General features: G+C 45.7%; 1 protein-coding gene and 1 pseudogene across 8 annotated transcripts in view; one reads left to right on the forward strand and one right to left on the reverse strand.

The window, feature by feature from the left end:
• Positions 1-341: 341 nt before the first annotated feature.
• LOC118146660 (large ribosomal subunit protein eL38 pseudogene) lies at positions 342-11,463 on the reverse strand (annotated as a pseudogene).
• Positions 11,464-12,447: 984 nt separating this feature from the next.
• The window catches only part of RBPMS (RNA binding protein, mRNA processing factor), a 190,834-nt gene continuing 185,810 nt past the window's right edge, over positions 12,448-17,471 (forward strand). For all 8 annotated transcript variants that reach the window (XR_008475925.2, XR_013525601.1, XR_013525602.1 and 5 more), the window contains exon 1: positions 12,448-13,064. Coding sequence is in view for 4 of the 8 variants with exons in the window: in XM_035270236.3 (XP_035126127.1) it covers positions 12,999-13,064 (66 nt within the window). In the remaining 4 variants the exon portion in view is untranslated. The remainder of the gene's footprint in view (positions 13,065-17,471) is intronic.

Below are 17,471 nucleotides of genomic sequence, written 5' to 3' on the forward strand. Positions count from 1 at the left end.
GGATTCTGCCTCTTCTCAATTTTTTGCCATCTAGCTTAGGATTTAGTTTTCTTAATATTAATCTGTCTCACAGCTTCTCAAATTTTATTATTTTTGCTTTCTTTCATTCTCTCTGTCTCTCTGTTTTTTTCTTTTCTTTTTTTCTGAGACAGAGTCTTGCTCTGTCACTCAGGCTGGAGTGCAGGGGCACAATCTTGGCTCACTGCATCCTCAAAGTGCTTGAACCTGAGAGGTTCAAGCACTCCTGCCTCAGCCTCCTGAGTAGCCGGGATTACAGGCATGTGCCACCACGCCCAGCTATTTTCTTTCTTTTTTTAAGAGATGGGATCTCGCTCTGTCACTCAGGCTGGAGTACAGTGGTGCAATCATAGCTCACTGCAGCCTCAAACTCCTAGGCTCAAGTAATCCTTCTGCCACAGCTTCTCAAATAGCTGGGACTACAGGTGTTTGTCACCATACCTAGCTATTTTTTTTTTTCTTTTGGTAGAGATATGCTAGTCTCAAACTCCTGGCCTCAAGTGATCCTTGTGTAAGGCTAGCTTTCTTTCACTCTCTTTATCCTTGTTAGTTTTTGCTTTAAAATAATGTTGATGACAACAAATCTTTTTTGAATTGTTATTAGAGGTTTGGGGAGAGGGATGGAAATACTTATGTTTAACGTGACATCTTCAAACAATAAAATCTGACAGTCCATGTAAAGGTTGTACATGGCCTCCTGTTCCGTGCTGTTGTCCCTCCAAATTCACATTTTTCTCACATGAAAAATACATTCGTTCCATCTCAACTGCACCCAAAGTCTTAACTCATTTGAACATCAACTCTAAAGTCTTATCTGATATTATCTAGAACAGATATGGTAGAGACTCGAGGTACAATTCATCTTGAGGCAAAATTCCTCTCTAGCTGTGAATCTGTAAAACCGATAAGCTACATGCTTCCAAAATACAATGGTGGGACTGGCAGAGGATACACATTCCCATTCCAAAAGGAAGAAACTGGAAGAAAGGGACGATGGGTCCCAAGTAAGTCCAAAACCTAACAGAGCAAATACCATGAGGTGTTTTTTTGGTGTTGGATATTTAGTATTTTAACACAGTTCAAATCAGCGTGTGTGGTTCATTTCAGTTCCTTCACTGCCAAACCAGGGGGACAGGGATTGCTTCCGTTTCTCTGCCTTCTCTTTGTTAGTGATGACCAGGGTGTAAAGGTATCTGCTGCATGAAACATTAAACTTCACATTGTCCTTATTTTTCTTGATCTTGACAGATGTGGCATCCTTTCGTCACACTGTGAGCAGAAAATCTTTGATTTCCTCCATTTTCCAAGGTATGGCGATGAGGCGTGCTGTGAGTGGGCACAGACTGGGACCCGCATACCACCCTAGAAACACTCACAGAGCTAGATTTTAAGGCTCAAAAATAACACTCTGTCACGTGTGGTGGCTCATGCCTGTAATCCCAACACTGGGAAGCTGAGGCAGGAGGATTGCTTGAGGCCAAGAGTCTGAGCCCCGCCAGGGCAATACAGTGAGACCTCATCACTAAAAATAATTTTAAAATTAGCTAGATGTGGACGTGCACACCTGCAGTCACTGCTACTTGGGGGGCTGAGGCAGAAGGGTCACTTGGGGCCAAGAGTTCAGTGTTGCAGTGGACTATGATTATGCCACTGCACTCCAGCCTGGGATATAGAGTAAGACCTTGTGTACCTAAAAAAAGAAAGAAAGAATAATTGTCGGCTGGGTGTGATGGCTCACACCTGTAATCCTAGCACTTTGGGAGGCTGAGGCGGGTGGATCACCTGAGGTCAGAAGTTAGAGAACGGCCTGATCAACATGGTGAAACCCTGTCTCAACTAAAAATACAAAATTAGCCAGGCGTGGTGGCACATGCCTGTAATTCCATCTACTCAGAAGGCTGAGGCAGGAGAATCACTTGAACCCGGGAGGTGGAGGTCGCAGTGAGCCAAGATTGCGCCATTGCACTCCAGCCTACGCTACAAGAGTGAATCTCTGTCTCAAAAAAAAAAAATTATCTTTGGTTCAGTGCTGTGCCTGACTGATCCACTGGGGTGCAGCCCTGCAAGCAGTATGCCCCTTCGGGCTTTGTGGAGTATTTACCCAAGTGGCTCTCTGAAGGGCCTTCCCACCAGCTCTGCTGGATGCCACGCCCACCGGAGGCGGAGACAGCCTTGTTCTCAGTCCCTGCATTCTGGGCCTGTGGAAGGAGAAGAAGCTCTGCTAATCTCTAAATCACCTTTGGGGTCCTTCTTCCCTTTTCTTGAAGGATTGTGCATGTCTCTAGCCTTCCTTCATTCCGTCCTGTTTTCTGTTTCCTTTAATCCCAGTTGGCAGGGTTTCCGCTGGTACAATCCCGTGGCTTCCACTGAGATAGCTGATTAGGTCTGTGGTTTGCTCTCACACCAATCTCTTTATCAAATGGTCAGTTACCCACACCCGTGGTGTTCTTTTCTGAATATCCTTTCTCATTTTTTACAAATGGACAGGCAGATAATGTTCTAATCTTGAAGTTGTGTTTCCTTTTTACTTAATAATTCCTTCTTCAGTTTATTTCTCACTTCTCAAATTTTACTTTAAAGTGGTCAGGAGGCATCAAGCCAGTGCTTGAATGCTGCTTAGACATCTCTACAGCTGAAATTAGCCAGGTGTGGTGGTGCATGCCTGTAATCCCAGCTACTTGGGAGGCTGAGATAGGAGGATTCCTTGAACCCAGGAATTCGAGGCTGCAGTGAGCTCTGATTGCACTACTGCACTTCAGCCTGGGTGACCAGCAAGACCTTGTCTCTAAAAACAAAACTCTTCCAGCTTCTACCCACTATTCAGTTCCAAAGCTGCTTCCACACTTTTAGTTATTTGTTACAGCAGCAAACCACTTCTTGGTATTAATTAGTCAGCTGAGCCTGTCACAACAAAATCCACAGACTGGGTTGCCAAAACAACAGATATTTATTTCTCACGGTTTTGGAGGCTGGAAAGTTCAAGATCAAGGTGCCAACCATTCATCTCCTCATGAGGATCCTCTTCCTGGCTTGCAGTCAGCTACCTTCTCACTGTGTCCTCATGGCAGGAAGAGAGAGAGCTTTGGTTCTCTTCCTCCTTTAAAAAGAAAAAAAAAAACAAGGCCGGGCGTGGTGGCTCACACCTGTAATCCCAGCACTTTGGGAGGCCAAGGTGGGCGGATCAAGAGGTCAAGAGATCGAGACCATCCTGGTCAGCATGGTGAAACCCCGCCTCTACCAAAAATACAAAAAATTAGCTGGGCATGGTGGCGCGTGCCTGTAATCCCAGCTACTCAGGAGGCTGAGGCAGGAGAATTGCCTGAACCCAGGAGGCAGAGGTTGCGGTGAGCCGAGATGGCGCCATTGCACTCCAGCCTGAGTAACAAAAGCGAAACTCCGTCTCAAAAAAAAAATAGACAAGGTTTTGCTCTGTCTCCCAGGCTGGAGGCCAGTGGTGCAATTATAATCCACTGTAACCTTGAACTCCTGGGCTCAAACGATGCTCATTCCTCAGCCTTAAGAGTAGTAGTTGGGACTACAGACTCATGCCAATATGCCTGGCTAATTTTATTGTAGAGACAGGGTCCCTCTATGTTGCTCAGGCTGATCTTGAACTCCTAATCTCAAGGAAATCTCCTGCCTTGGCCTCGTAAAATGTTGGGATGACAGGTGTGAGCCATTGTGCCTTGCTAATTTATTTATTTATTCATAGAAACTGGGGTCTCACCATGTTTCCAGGCTAGTCTCAAACTCTTGGCCTCAAGCAATCTTCCTTGCCTTGGCCTCCCAAAGTGTTGGGATTCCAGGCATCATCCACCACACCCACTCTCTTTCTCCTCTTATCAGGGCACCAACCCCATCATGGGGGCTCCGCCCTCGTGGCCTCATCTAAACCTAGTTACCTTGCAAATGCCTTACCTAATACTATCACAATGGAGGTTAGAATTTTATCATGTGAATTTCAGAGGGACACTAACATTCAGTCCATAATAGGTTTCATCTAAAGGCTCCACTTAGGAAAAATTTATTTCCAAGTCTACTCTCGCAGTAGTTGGCAGGATTCAGCTCCTTGCCTGTTGTTGGACTGAAAGCCAGTTACTTGATGACTCTTGGCTAGAGGCCTTCATTCCTTGCCACATGAGCTCTCCATAGGGCACTCAAAGGGAGCAAGTGAGAGAACAAGTGAGGGCATGTAGAACATGAGCCATCATCTCTTTTTAAATCTAATGTTGGGGATGCTATCCATCACTTTTGCCATGCTGTATTCCTTAAGCGCAAGTTACAAAGTCCAGCTCACACTCAGGAAGGAATTACAGAGGGTTTGAATACCAGGAGGTAGGGATCATCATTGGGGCCCATTGTAGAGGCTGCCTATCCAGTGTCTTCTAGCTACATCCTTGTTTTTTTTTTTAGATCAGGTTCTTGCTCTGTTGACCAGGTTGTAGTGCATTGGCATGATGACAGTTCACTGTAACCTCAAACTCCTGGGCTCAAGTGATCTTCCTGCCTCAGCCTTCTAAATAGCTGGGATTCCAGACAGGTGCCACTATGTTCAGCTAATTTTTAAATTTTTCTGCAGAGGCTCGGCATGGCGGCTCATGCCTGTAATCCTAGCACTTTGGAAGGCTGAGATAGGCAGATCACTTAAGGCCAGGAGTTCAAGACCCGTCTGACCAACATGGTGAAACTCCGTCTTTACTAAAATACAAAGATTAGCCTAGCATGGTGGCGCACATCTATCATCCCAGCTACCTGGGAGGCTGAGGCATGAGAATCTCTTGAACCCAGGAGACAGAGGTTTTAGTGAGCCATGATCATGCCACTGCATTCCAGCCTGGTGACACAACGAGACCCTGTCTCAAATTATTATTATTATTATTATTTTGCAGAGAAGAAGTCTTGCTATGTTGCCCAAGTTGATCTCAAACTCTTGGCCTCAAGTGATCTCTCACCTTGGCCTCCCAAAGCACTGGGATTACAGGTGTGAGCTGCCACACCTGTCCTTGTCATGAACTTTACTTATGACTATGTTTTTCTGATAGTACCTGGGATTTGACTTTTACCCCAGGCCATTTCTTATTTTGAGAGTTTTGTCCTCTGGAGAACTAGGAATGAAAAGTAGTTTTATTTCAAATCCTGCAAGTCCCGGCTTCCTTATTGCTTCTTCTAATCTGGATGAAAAATTGAAGAGTTTCTTTTTTAGGTCATTGCACTTCTCTGGTACTATATCATAGGCATGCAAAAGAAACCATTCGACCCTTTCACCATTCTATCCAGAAATCTCCATAGCCAGATTCACATGTTCTCTAGGTACCTTCTCCAGCTTTCATGTAACTGCAGATTAGTTTAGCTAATTGTTCTTTCAGTACCTAAATCCCCCTTTTCTCCAGCCCGCAATAACAGTATCCTCACTGTTCTTTATTTTATTTTATTTATTTATTTTGAGACTCAATCTCTTTCTGTCATCCAGGCTGGAGTGCAGTGGCATGATCTCAGCTCACTGCAACCTCTGCCTCCTGGTTTCAAGCAATTCTCCCGCCTCAGCCTCCCCAGTAGCTAGGTTTACAGGCACGTGTCACCACACTTGGCTAATTTTTGTATTTTTAGTAGAGACAGGGTTTCACGATGTTGAGCAGGTTGGTCTCGAATTCCTAACCTCAGGTCTCGAATCCACCCACCTCGGCCTCCAAAGTGCCGGGATTACAGACATGAGCCACTAGCCCAGCCCCCTCACTGTTCTTTAATAGTGTTCTTCAGGCTCCTCAAGGTTCTTCCAGCTTCCATCTTCCACCTAATCCCAAAGCCCCTGCCATGTGTTTTAGGTTTCTATTACAGTAGGAATCACCCTGTTGATTTCTATTACCCCCACTTCTAGGTATATAATTACGTTTTAGTTATATATTGCTGTATTACAAACCACACTGAAATGTAGTGACTTAACAGCATTGCTGGGCACGGTGGCTCAAGCCTATAATCCCAGCACTTTGGGATGCAGAGGCGGGTGGATCATGAGGTCAAGAAATCGAGACCATCCTGGTCAGCATGGTGAAACCCCATCTCTACTAAAAATACAAAAAATTAGCTGGGCATGGTGGTGCGTGCCTGTAATCCCAGCTACTCAGGAGGCTGAGGCAGGAGAATTGCCTGAACCCAGGAGGCGGAGGTTGCAGTGAGCCGAGATGGCGCCATTGCACTCCAGCCTGGGTAACAAGAGCGAAACTCCGTCTCAAAAAAACCAAAAAAACAGCATTCTCTTTTTTTACTAACAATTTTGCAATTTGGGCAGGGTTTGCTGCAGAAAGCTCATCTTGCTTTCAGATAGTATCAGCTACAGCTGCTCAACTAGGGCTGGAGCAACTACTCTCAAGATAGTTCGCTGAGAAGGCTGGCAAATTGATACTGGTTGTCTGCAGAGCTCAGCTGGGGCCGTAAGTCAAGCACCTCGATTCTCCTTCATGTGGGCCTCTGGTTGTGATCAGAGGAAGTGAGTGAACCTCAGAATTCTTTAGGAGGTGAAAATCAGGGGGCTGTTGCACAAGCATGTGAATATACTTAACACGACACTAAAAATGGTTCAAATGGAAGGCTTAGGTGAAATGGTTTATGCCTATAATGTCAGCACTTTGGGAGGCTGAGGTAGGAGGATTGACTGAAGTCAGGAGTTTGACATCAGCCTGGGAAAAATTTTTTTTTAATTTGCTGGGTGTGGTGGCAAGTGTCTGCAGTCCCAGCTACTTGGGAGGCTGAGGCGGGAGGATTGCTTAGGCCCAGGAGTTCGAGGCTGCAGTGAGTTATAATCATGCCACTGCACTCCAGCCTGGGCAATGGAAGGAAATCTCGAAAAACAAACAAGTAGGCTGGGTGCAGTGGCTCATATGTGTAATCTCAGCACTTTGGGAGGCTGAAGTGGGAGGATCACTTGAACCCAGGAGTCTAAGGCCAGCCTGGGCAACACAGTGAAACCCCATCTCTAAAAAAAAGCCAGGCACAGTGGGTCATGCCGATAATCCCAGCACTTTGGGAGGCTGAGGTGGCGGATCACAAGGTCAGGAATTCAAGACCAGCTTGGGCAATATGGTGAAACCTCATCTCTACTTAAAAAAAAAAAAAAAAAGAAAAGAAAAAAACACAAAAATTAGCTGGGTGTAGTGGCAGGTGCCTGTAGTCCCAGCTAGGCAGGAGAATTACTTGAACCCAGGAGGTGGAGGTTGCAGTGAGCCGAGATCGTGCCGTTACACTCCAGCCTGGAAGACAGAGTGAGACTCCCTCTCTAAAAACAAAACAAAACAAAAACCATACAAAAAAAAAAAAAACCAAAGTGGTTAAGATGGTAAATTTTATGTTATATGTCTTTTGCCACAATGATAAATCAATAAAAAAATCAGGGGAAGATGGCGATGACTTGGAAGTGAGTAGGCACAAGGTGAGGGGGAGAGGTATCAAGGATGACAAAACCAATGAAACAGCCCCTCTGGCCTCAAGAACTTTTTGGCTCAGCCAAAGGGTTAATAGACAATCACAACACACAGGGTAGATACTGCAGCTTTCTGCTGCAAAGCTAGCACAGATACAAAGCCCATGCCCTGCAAATCACCTCAAAATAGACCTTTAATGTCTACAGTCCCCAAAGGCAAACATTTAAGACATAATTATAGGTTTGGCAATCCTCGAAATGAGCACTGCCAGAGAAACATCGGTGAGTAATAAAAAACTACAGGTGTATGCAATATGCAATATTCCCCTTTCAAGGTAACCTCGAAGGTCAGGCAATACCATAGGTAAGAGTGTTAGGACAGGGGGAAAGCAGATTTTTCTGGTCTTCAGCACAACAATTCCAGGATATAAAATCTCCTTGTTGTCTTATAATTCTCAGGATGCCTGGGAACTTTTGCTACTGAGATCTTACTTTGGAATCTTTCTTTAAAGTAGTAAACAAGTTGTAATGATCCTTATTTTTTTTTTTGAGACGGAGTTTCGCTCTTGTTACCCAGGCTGGAGTGCAATGGCATGGTCTCGGCTCACCACAACCTCTGCCTCCTGGGTTCAGGCACGTGCCACCATGCCCAGCTAATTTTTTGTATTTTTGGTAGAGGCGGGGTTTCACCATGTTGACCAGGATGGTCTCGATCTCTTGACCTTTTGATCCACCCATCTCGGCCTCCCAAAGTACTGGGATTACAGGTGTGAGCCACCGCGACTGGCCCGTAATGATCCTTTATACCCTGATTGAAGGTATATTTTCCTCCCTCACACAAACTCAAATTTTTCCTTCAATCACATTGCAAAAGTCTGTTTACAGATTTTCCTTGTGTTTTGTTGGTAAAACATTATTGCTCTCTCAAATAGCTCAACTATTCTTCACGGAAATGACAAAAAACAGGAATCGCTCTTTTCCTGTCGTATTATCCCAACCCCGTAAGTTTTTCTGAAAACACCCTGAATGTCACTCTCACCACTGCCTATGTAATAGAGCCATCCCTGGTTCAGTGTCGATTTTATTGTCTGATGTCAAATTCAATGGTGTGATTTTATCTTTTACTGTTTGAAACCTTATCAGTTGCTCCATTCTGCACAAGTTCTCTATCTAGGGTCCCCTGCAAAATTCATGAATAAAGACCACTGCCAGGATGATGGCTCACACCTGTAATCCCAGCACTTTGGGAGGCTGAGGTGGGTGGATCACCTGAGTTCAGGAGTTCAAGACCAGCCTGGCCAACATGGGGAAAACCCGTTTATACTAAACATACAAAAAAAAAAATTAGCTGGGCGTGCTGGCTTGTGCCTGTAGTCCCAGCTACTCAGGAGGCTGAGGCAGGAGAATCACTTGAACCTGGGAGGAGGAGGTTGCAGTGAGTTGACATTGTGCCACTGCACTCCAGCCTGGTGACAGAGCAAGACTCTGCCTCAAACAACAACAAACAAACAAAAACATTAGCTGGGTGTTGTTGTGTGCACCTGTAGTCCCACCTACTGGGGAGGCTGAGGCAGAAGAATAGATTGAACCAGGGAGGGGGAGGTTGCAGTGAGCCCAGATCACACCACTGCACTCCAGCCTGGGTGACAGAGCCAGAATCTGTCTCAAGAACCAAAACCAAAACCAAAAACTACTGCCAAGACCTTGCCTAGTGCCATTGCGGTGACTATCTGTTCTAAGACACCTCCACTTATTTAGTTCTTTCTGATGGATCTTGGAAAAATCCGATAATAACATTTAGGCCTGAGAATAACTAACTGATCAGACTTAAAATGCCCATTCATTCAAAAATAACAGTGCCTCTTATGTGTTTGGCACTGTCTAGATGCTGGGATTACAACAGTGAATAAGACAGACAAGGATCCTTTCCTGGAACTTTTTTCTTTTCTTTTTTGAGATGGAGTTTCGCTTTTGTTGCCCAGGTTGGAGTGCAATGGCGCTGTCTTGGCTCACCGCAACCTCCACCTCCTGGGTTCAAGCGATTCTTCTGCCTTGAGTAGCTGGGATTACAGGTGTAAACCAACGAGCCTGGCTAATTTTTTATTTATTTATTTATTTTGAGACAGAGTCTCCCACTGTTGCCCAGGCTGTAGTGCAGTAGCGCCACCTTGGCTCACTTCAATCTCTGCCTCCTGGTTCAAGTAATTCTCCTGCCTCAGCCTCCTGAGTAGCTGGGACTACAGGCGTGCGGCACCATGCCCAGCAAATTTTTTTTTTTTTTTTGGTATTTTTTTTAGTAGAGACGGGGTTTCACCGTGATAGCCTGGATAGTCTCGATCTCCTGACCTCGTGATCCACCCACCTCGGCCTCTCAAAGTGTTGGGATTACAGGCGTGAGCCACCGTGCCCAGCCAATTTTTTGTATTTTTAGTATAAACGGGGTTTTGCCATGGTAGCCAGGCTGGTCTCGAACTCCTGACCTCAGGTGATCTGCCCACCTCCCAAAGTGTTGGGATTACAGGCGTGAGCCCCCACGCCCAGCCTGGAACTTATTTTTGTTGCTTATCCCAGAGATTTTTGACTTTTAACAATGGACAAAGTCCCGGTTTGGCTTAAAGACAAAGAGAATCAGTTTCTTTGTTTGGAATTAAGCCATGCTTCCTTGGGTGGGAACAGGAGAGGTTCTCCGGGCATCCTGAAATCACACAACGGAGTCCACCTGCTCCTAAGTGGGGTCTCAGTGGAACTATGGACTACATTGTCATTTTTGTTGGGCACATGCCAGGCTCCAACAAGACCATGCCCTTCTGTGGAGTATACTCCGTGCCAGGCAAGAATGGCCAAGGACACAGTGGGCCACCATGGGGTCTTAAGACCACCACTCGGTTGTTGCTCAGGAAGACATTGCCCCCTCGTGGTTCCTCATGTAATTGAGGGAGGAGCAGGCAGTGCAAAGGGCTCCTAGTTAAGGTAATCGATACATCCAAACACCTGCGAAGTTTCCAGATTCACTGTAGCCTTGTCTCTTCTGAATGTCTTGGGTTGTACTTTCAATAGATTAGGTTTATTTTCATCCAGGATACATGTTTGTTCCCCTTAGAGAGAAATCACATTATGACAGCAATTAAAAAACATTTTTCCCCTGTGGAAATCTTCCTGTTTCAAAATCTCCAAACTCCCCAGATAAACCCAATCTGAAAAATCCAAGTATCACTACTGTATTTCTCTTCAAAATAACCTTACAGCAAATATTTTCCTTGCTTTTTATAATTGGAAAGAAGACTCTGAGAGCATCTTGGCTCCACTCCACTTTTTTTTGTCTTTCTTTCCCCCTCTTTGTGGAGAACAGGGTGTCGCTTGGTTGCCCAGGCGGTTCTTGAACTCCTGGGCTCAAGCAATTCTCTTGCCTCTATCTCCTTAAGTGCTGAGATTGCAAGTGTGAGCCACCATCCCACTTTAAACTCCCTCCAGGCAGGACCTTATCTGCATCTCCCACAGCCTCCCCCACCCTATCCCCAGCAGCACTTAAACCAGTATAAAGAATGTCTGGAGGGGGATGGGGAGAAACAGTTAAGCAAATACTGTAGCTAGAAACTGTGACGGGTGCAGGACAGAACAGCAGGCTGGGACTGAGAAATCCGGGGAGAAGTGGGGCAGAACCCACTGATACGTGTAATTCCACATTTATTCATTTGTAGCAGTCAAATCTAAGGGTTTAACACGGTGGCTCCAGGCTGTAATTCCACCCGTCCGGAAGGCCAAAAGCGGGAGGATCACTTGAGGCCAGGAGTTCGAGATCAGCCTGGGCAACAAAGTGAGACCCTCATTTTTACAAAAAAAATAGAAGCTTAAATGATCGAGTATTGGAAAAGTTTTCTAAGGCCCGGGAAAAAAAATGAAAGTTTCCTTAATAATAATGTTAGCTTCCATGTATTGTAAACCTAAACGAAGAATGAATGCTGGGTGCTGCAAATAGCTCTCAAACCTGCAGGCTCCTCGAAAACTCTGGAGGACATATTCAACTGTTCCATTTCACGGATGAGGAAACAAGCTACGCAACCCCTCTGAAGCTGGTGCAAATCCCAGACCCCCTTTTCTTTAAGCGTGCTTCCAGCCTCTGAAGTTCCTCCATAAGGACCCCCAGCTCCGCTTGCAATGAGGAATATTCGCTTGGCCAACAAATATTTGAGTGCCTGCTATATACTCGGTAGCCCGTTTAAATAGCCGTGGGATTAAAAAGATAAATAGGGCAGGGTTTAGTTTTTTTCTTTCTTCCTGGAAGGAGCTCTCCGAAGGGAGAGGCCAGGTAAACAATCCCAGAAGGGTCTGATGAGAGTTGGGAGAGGAGTCGGGGGTCGCGCGGGAAGCCCAGAAAGCGAAGCCGGTGCGGGGAAGGCTCGGGGCGTGTCGCAGGACCCCCGCTGGAGTTCGGTTTGAAACCCCGTCCTGAAAAGGCCGGCCGGGAGTGGTCTGCGCCGGTGTCTTTCGAGTTCTCATCCTGTCATTAAAGCAGCAGAGGAAGAACCTGGTCTGCCCCGGGAAGGGTGGGCTTAGGGCCAGGGGTGCAAATCCCTCGGTAAAAGCCGGCAAACGAAAGTCTCACATTCCAGCTCCGGGTCCGGGCCCCGGTGGGGCAGGGTCCCCGAAGTCCCGCGGCGCGCAGATGCCGGGCCCCTAGGAGCGGAGGGAACCGCGGGCCCCGACCTCCCTGCCCTCTGCCTCCCTGGCCCTCGCCCTCCGACCCGCCGCCGAGTCGGGGGCTGGGGTCGCCTCTTCCGCCCGCGGCCCGCGGCCCCTCCCCGGCGCGCGCCATCCGGCCGCCGGCCCCTCCTCCCGCGGGGGGCTCCGTCCCGCGCCCCGTCCCTCCCGGTGGCGGCCAGCAGCCCACGTCCAGGGAGGGCGGAGGGAGGAGGAGAGGCGCGAGAGGAGGGAGGGGAGGGGAGGGGAGGGGAGGGGAGGGGAGGGGGGAGGGAGGAAGGCGAGAGAAAGGGAGCTGCTTCCATCCCGGACTTCCCAGAGCCTGCCTGGAGCGCGCACTCAGCGGCTCTCAGGTCCCCGCGTCCCAGCTGCGGCCCGCGCCCCTCCGCCCGCCTCCTCCTCCAACTTCTCTTCCTCCTCCTCCTCTCTAGGCATCCCCGTCCCCTCCTTCCAGCAGCTCTAGCTCCCTGTCCCAACTCGGCCTCATCCCCAACTCTCCGCACTCACTCCTGGGACGCGCGTTCTCGCCCCATCCTTCGCTTCCTTCCTTCCTTCTTCCTTCCTCCCCGGGCGCCCGCCCTCCCTCTCCAGGTCACCCTCCCGGGGCCCGATTGTCTCGGTGCCCCGCTCCCGGCCCGCGCCCTGCCCCGTCTCTCCCTCGCATTTCCTGAGTCGCCCGCCGCCGTCGCAGTCTCGCCGCGGGATCCCCAGCCCAAGCCCGACAGCCACTGCCCCGGCTCCAGCCCCGCAGTCCGCGGCGCCCGCCCGAGGGAGCCCCGGCGCCTGGGGAAGGCAACAGTGGGCGAGCGCGCCCTCGCCCAGCCCGGCCCCCCAGCCCTGCCCGGCCCGGCGAGTAAGGACCGGGAAGATGAACAACGGCGGCAAAGCCGAGAAGGAGAACACCCCGAGCGAGGCCAACCTTCAGGAGGAGGAGGTACGGGGTGGCTCTGTGCGGTGGCGGGGGCGACCCGGGACCCAGTGCGGGCGGCCGAAGGGGCGCGGGCCCGGGGCGCGGCGATGGAAGGTTAGGGCATGGCTCGTGTCCCGGACGCAGCCCGGCACTGTGGCCCGGGGAGGGTGGATCTCGGGAGTGTGTGTTTTTGTGTCCACGCGCGTCTGCGTGCCCCAAATTGCGTAACTCCAAGGACTTTTCGGAGACTTTTGTAAGTATAATGCTCAGCTTTGTTTGCCCGGGATTTAAAAAGTGGAACCGAGAGCTGACTCCTGGGTGAACTCGGATGATTGGGACTCGGAGGGTCAGGACTTAGGGCTGGGGCTGGAAATTGTGTGTGGATTGCGGGGGCGGTGTGGGGGGTGTAGTTTAAGGAAGAAACTCGGGAAAAAGTTCTTGTTAAAAGATACCTCTGTTCCGTGTCCCCTCCCTTTCTGTGTTAAAAGTTCTTGGTGAAATACCTTTCTAGCCAAGGTTTTTTGGATTAATAGATAACTCATCAGCCACATTCTTCTCTGCTGAGTCAAAGACCCCGAACCTGGGAGGTGAGCCCTTGTGAATTTAGGGGCCGTGGAGATGGGGGGAGCAGAATAAGAGGGTTAAAAATGCAACAATTCACCAAAATGCTCATCGAGGGTGTTTTCATAGGACTTTGACTTCTGAGCACACATTGTAGGTGGTACGTCCATAATCACGGTGAAAGTTTTGCGGCTGCGGAGCGTTCCTTCGGTGGAAACAAAATTCAGTAGATTGGGCAGAAGGGGACTTGGACTCAGGAACAAGCGTTTCAGAATTCTGTAGTAGGATATTTGTGGTCTCCTACCAAATGACTCTTTCTGCAGGTACATTATCTGAAGTCCAAGAACTTATTTCTGGCGTACTTTTTAAACATCCCACACAGTTGAGTTCTTAAAGATTTTAGAGGAACTTGAGAGTGTGTGTGCAGATGTAGCAAAGTGCACGCCTTAAGATGACCCGAAAAGATTCACAGATATTGATTGCATCCTGATATAGGTGAACACAGAGGGTTAACCGATTCTAAAGCATTAGGATGTTGAGATCATTGTTGAAACATTGTGTTGTGTGCAAACTTCAACTCTGATAGTGAAACCAAAATTGCATAGGAATTCATTAATCCATGCAACTTCTCTACACATTGTCCACTTGGAAAATGGAAACTTTTACTTGGAGAAGGTAGAGGAGCGAGACTGTGCCGAACAATGCAAAGTAAATAGGAGATTTTACTCTTCACCCAGCTGTACAGTAGTGAAAACGTAAGCGAATTGCAGTCAGCCAAAATTGCTTTCTCACCCGAGGATATTTTCTATTTTATTATAAAATGCTATTTGAAGATTTGTTTACTTGCAAGTTTTCTAATTACAAGTGTAGGAATACTACTAACATTTCTTTTTCCAAATAGATGGAGAGTCGAATGGCATGTTGCTTTTCTCGAACCTTACTGGCTGCTTTGCTATTTATTTCCCTACCACTTAAAAAAATTTAAAAATAATGACAAGTTTGCTTTTTTAGGAATTACTATATTGAACTAATTCACTTCATATCAAGATCATCACTGCTTCAGAAATCTTTCTGTATCAGCTAGATGTGCAATCTGGTTGCTTCTCGGGGTTAGAGTATTATAGGAAACCATCTTTCTTCATTCACCTAGTTGAGAAAACTTTTGTTTTTTCCTTTTGGTAGGTAGCAAAAGAGGTTCAATGTCCTAAAAATCATACCCACTTAAAGTTAAGTACAGAAAAGTCACATTTTTCCTCCTAACCTATATCTTAACTGCTGCCAGGACTGAGGGATTGCGTGCCTGGTTCCTGGGCTGTCCTCCGTCCTTGTGAGGTTGTGTGTGATAATTGCTATATAATCACAGGCCGTTGCAGTCCAGTTGCTGCCTCTAACTTGTCCTGTTACCCTGACAGTATTCCTTTTCAGGTAGGAATGGCATGTGGCTCTAGAAAGTATCGGTATTTTTTAGTAAAACACTTGTTATTTAAAAAATAAGGGACAGGCAGGAAGATTTCAGAACCCAAGTTGTCCAAGAGATGTCATGTACCAAAACAGACAAGACCATGAAGAGAGGGGCTTTATAATGTCAGAAATTGAGGAAGAGAAATTAAAGTGGCCTGAACGATCCAGGTAATTTTACCTAATTTCCTATTTTTGGTTTATATTTTGTTCTTGAAAAACTCTTAACCCCTCTTTTTTTTATTCTTTCTAACCCTGAAAGCCACAAGTGAAATAAATAGGGCATTTGGTGAGTGCCATTAATGTGCCCAGCATTACGCAAAACCACCACTCTTGACCCGTTCCCTGTCCACCCATCGTATCAGCAGCTTGCTCTTAAACACGTTTTAAAAGGTTGGCAGTGGACTCTGGTAAACAGAACACACACATGCAACATATATATACACATAATGACAAGAGAGGAAAAATGTGTTTTGTTGTAATTTATGGTGGCCGTAGAACTGACATGGGAAAATGAGTCCAATCATCATTAAGGGAAAATAGTTTATTTCATAGATCATGAGGGTGGTTTGGGCTTTCTTCCACATTGCAGAATCCAAGTTTGTTTTTTTTCTGTCTTTCTGGTTTTGAAATGAATTCCTTTTATCAACCAGTGTATTTTAGCTGCTTTTGAGAGTTTAGAATGCCTACCCCTGAAATAATTGTGCTGAGATGCTTCTTTGGTTCTAATTGTACTGAATGAACAATTCAGGATCTAGGAGAATTTCTCCAGCTTTTTAGGGTTGGAAGTTTTTGAGAACTTGAGCAGAACATGTATTAATATTTCTACTTTGGATTGCATTGAAAATTTTGAGGAAAAATAATTTTAGAATTTGGCTAGCCAGTTGTGTAAGAGAGATGGTACATTTAGCTTTCTGATTTTTAGTGTGTTATACGTGTGCGTTCCCTAAGCAAGTTGTCCTGTAAAGACTAACCAGTTGTCAAAATCTTACCGAGATTTACAAGATTTGTTTGTATATATTTAGAGTATCATATCATTTCCTGTATTTTACAATTGATAAAATAATTCCTAAAATTTCTCTAATTTTATAGACTTTATAAAAATTAATATATGAGTAATAGACCCATAATTATTTGTCTCATCAGTTATAATTTATGAGTTTAAAGTATTTTTTTGTCTTATAGGTAGAAATAACTTGTTGGTCACTGAATTTTCAAAATAGATAATTTAGATTAAACATGTGATTTAGTTTTATTTCCACTTTTATCCATGTCATTGAGTACTTTTCAGGCTGATTATAAAACATCTTTAGAGGGCCTTTTATGATATTGAAGCACTGGTGTTACTTTCTCCCTAAATTGCTTTGAATCGACTTGTACTTATAGTAAAACCAAAAAAGCAAAAAACTTGGAAGTGTTGGAATATTGATCAAAAAGATGTGCAGAAATCATATCAAGTCAGTTCTTTAGAGGTTAATACATATCTTTATTTTGCATTCCTTCTTTTAAAATGCTTACTAGTTTTGCCAAAATACTGGGGTTGTAAAGAAAATTATTTCTTATAATTGGCACAGAGAAGGTAATGTCAGTTTGATGTGGCAACCTCAGATTTTCATTGAGCATTAAAATCAGTCTACATTATGACTTCAGGAAGGTACAAAATGGTTTTATATAATTTAACCAAGATTGGAGGTCTCCATTATTCCAAATTCAATCCATTGCAATAAATGTATATTTCAATCATAGAACAGGATTTGGTGAAAACTGATGCTTCAAGACCCCTGTCAGTACAGCGTGCACTTTTGAGTTATTTTTCCAATGCAGTTTAAACATTTCCCTGATAAACCGTTGTGTGCATCTGCAGTCTTCTTCGTTTCCAGGGGCATTTAGTTTTAAGATGGGCAGTTTGGAAGGGGTGGAAGTTGTTTTCTGGAGATACTTTCATATACTTTTTGTAGCTTCATAGTAATTTCTGCTTTGAGGATAAAAATGTTCAGTGCTGGTGATAAGGCAATAAGGTGGGTGCTTTGTGTGTGGCAGTGATGATGTAAATTAGTGTAGCTTTTCAGAAAGGACTGACACTGTCAAAATGTGTTCAGGCCCTTTGATTTAGTACCTTTATTTTTAGAAATTTGCCCTAAGGAAATGGTATAATAAAGAGTTATATATAGGAATGATTATTGCAGAGTGTGACACTGTTACTGTCATGACGGTGACAATTCAGAGACAATCTGTATCTAACATGGGAAATTGCTAACTAAATCATTGCATAAGTCCGGAAGGGGAATATTATGCAGCCACTAAAGGCTCCATTTTTAAAGGGAAAAATACATGTATTGTAAAATATGTATTATATGTAAATACATATTTATTATTATACATATGTAGTTATATACTATTCTCTGGGTTCTG

Source organism: Callithrix jacchus, chromosome 13 (genome assembly GCF_049354715.1).
Source record: "Callithrix jacchus isolate 240 chromosome 13, calJac240_pri, whole genome shotgun sequence".
In the NCBI taxonomy this organism is placed as follows: Eukaryota; Metazoa; Chordata; class Mammalia; order Primates; family Cebidae; genus Callithrix; species Callithrix jacchus.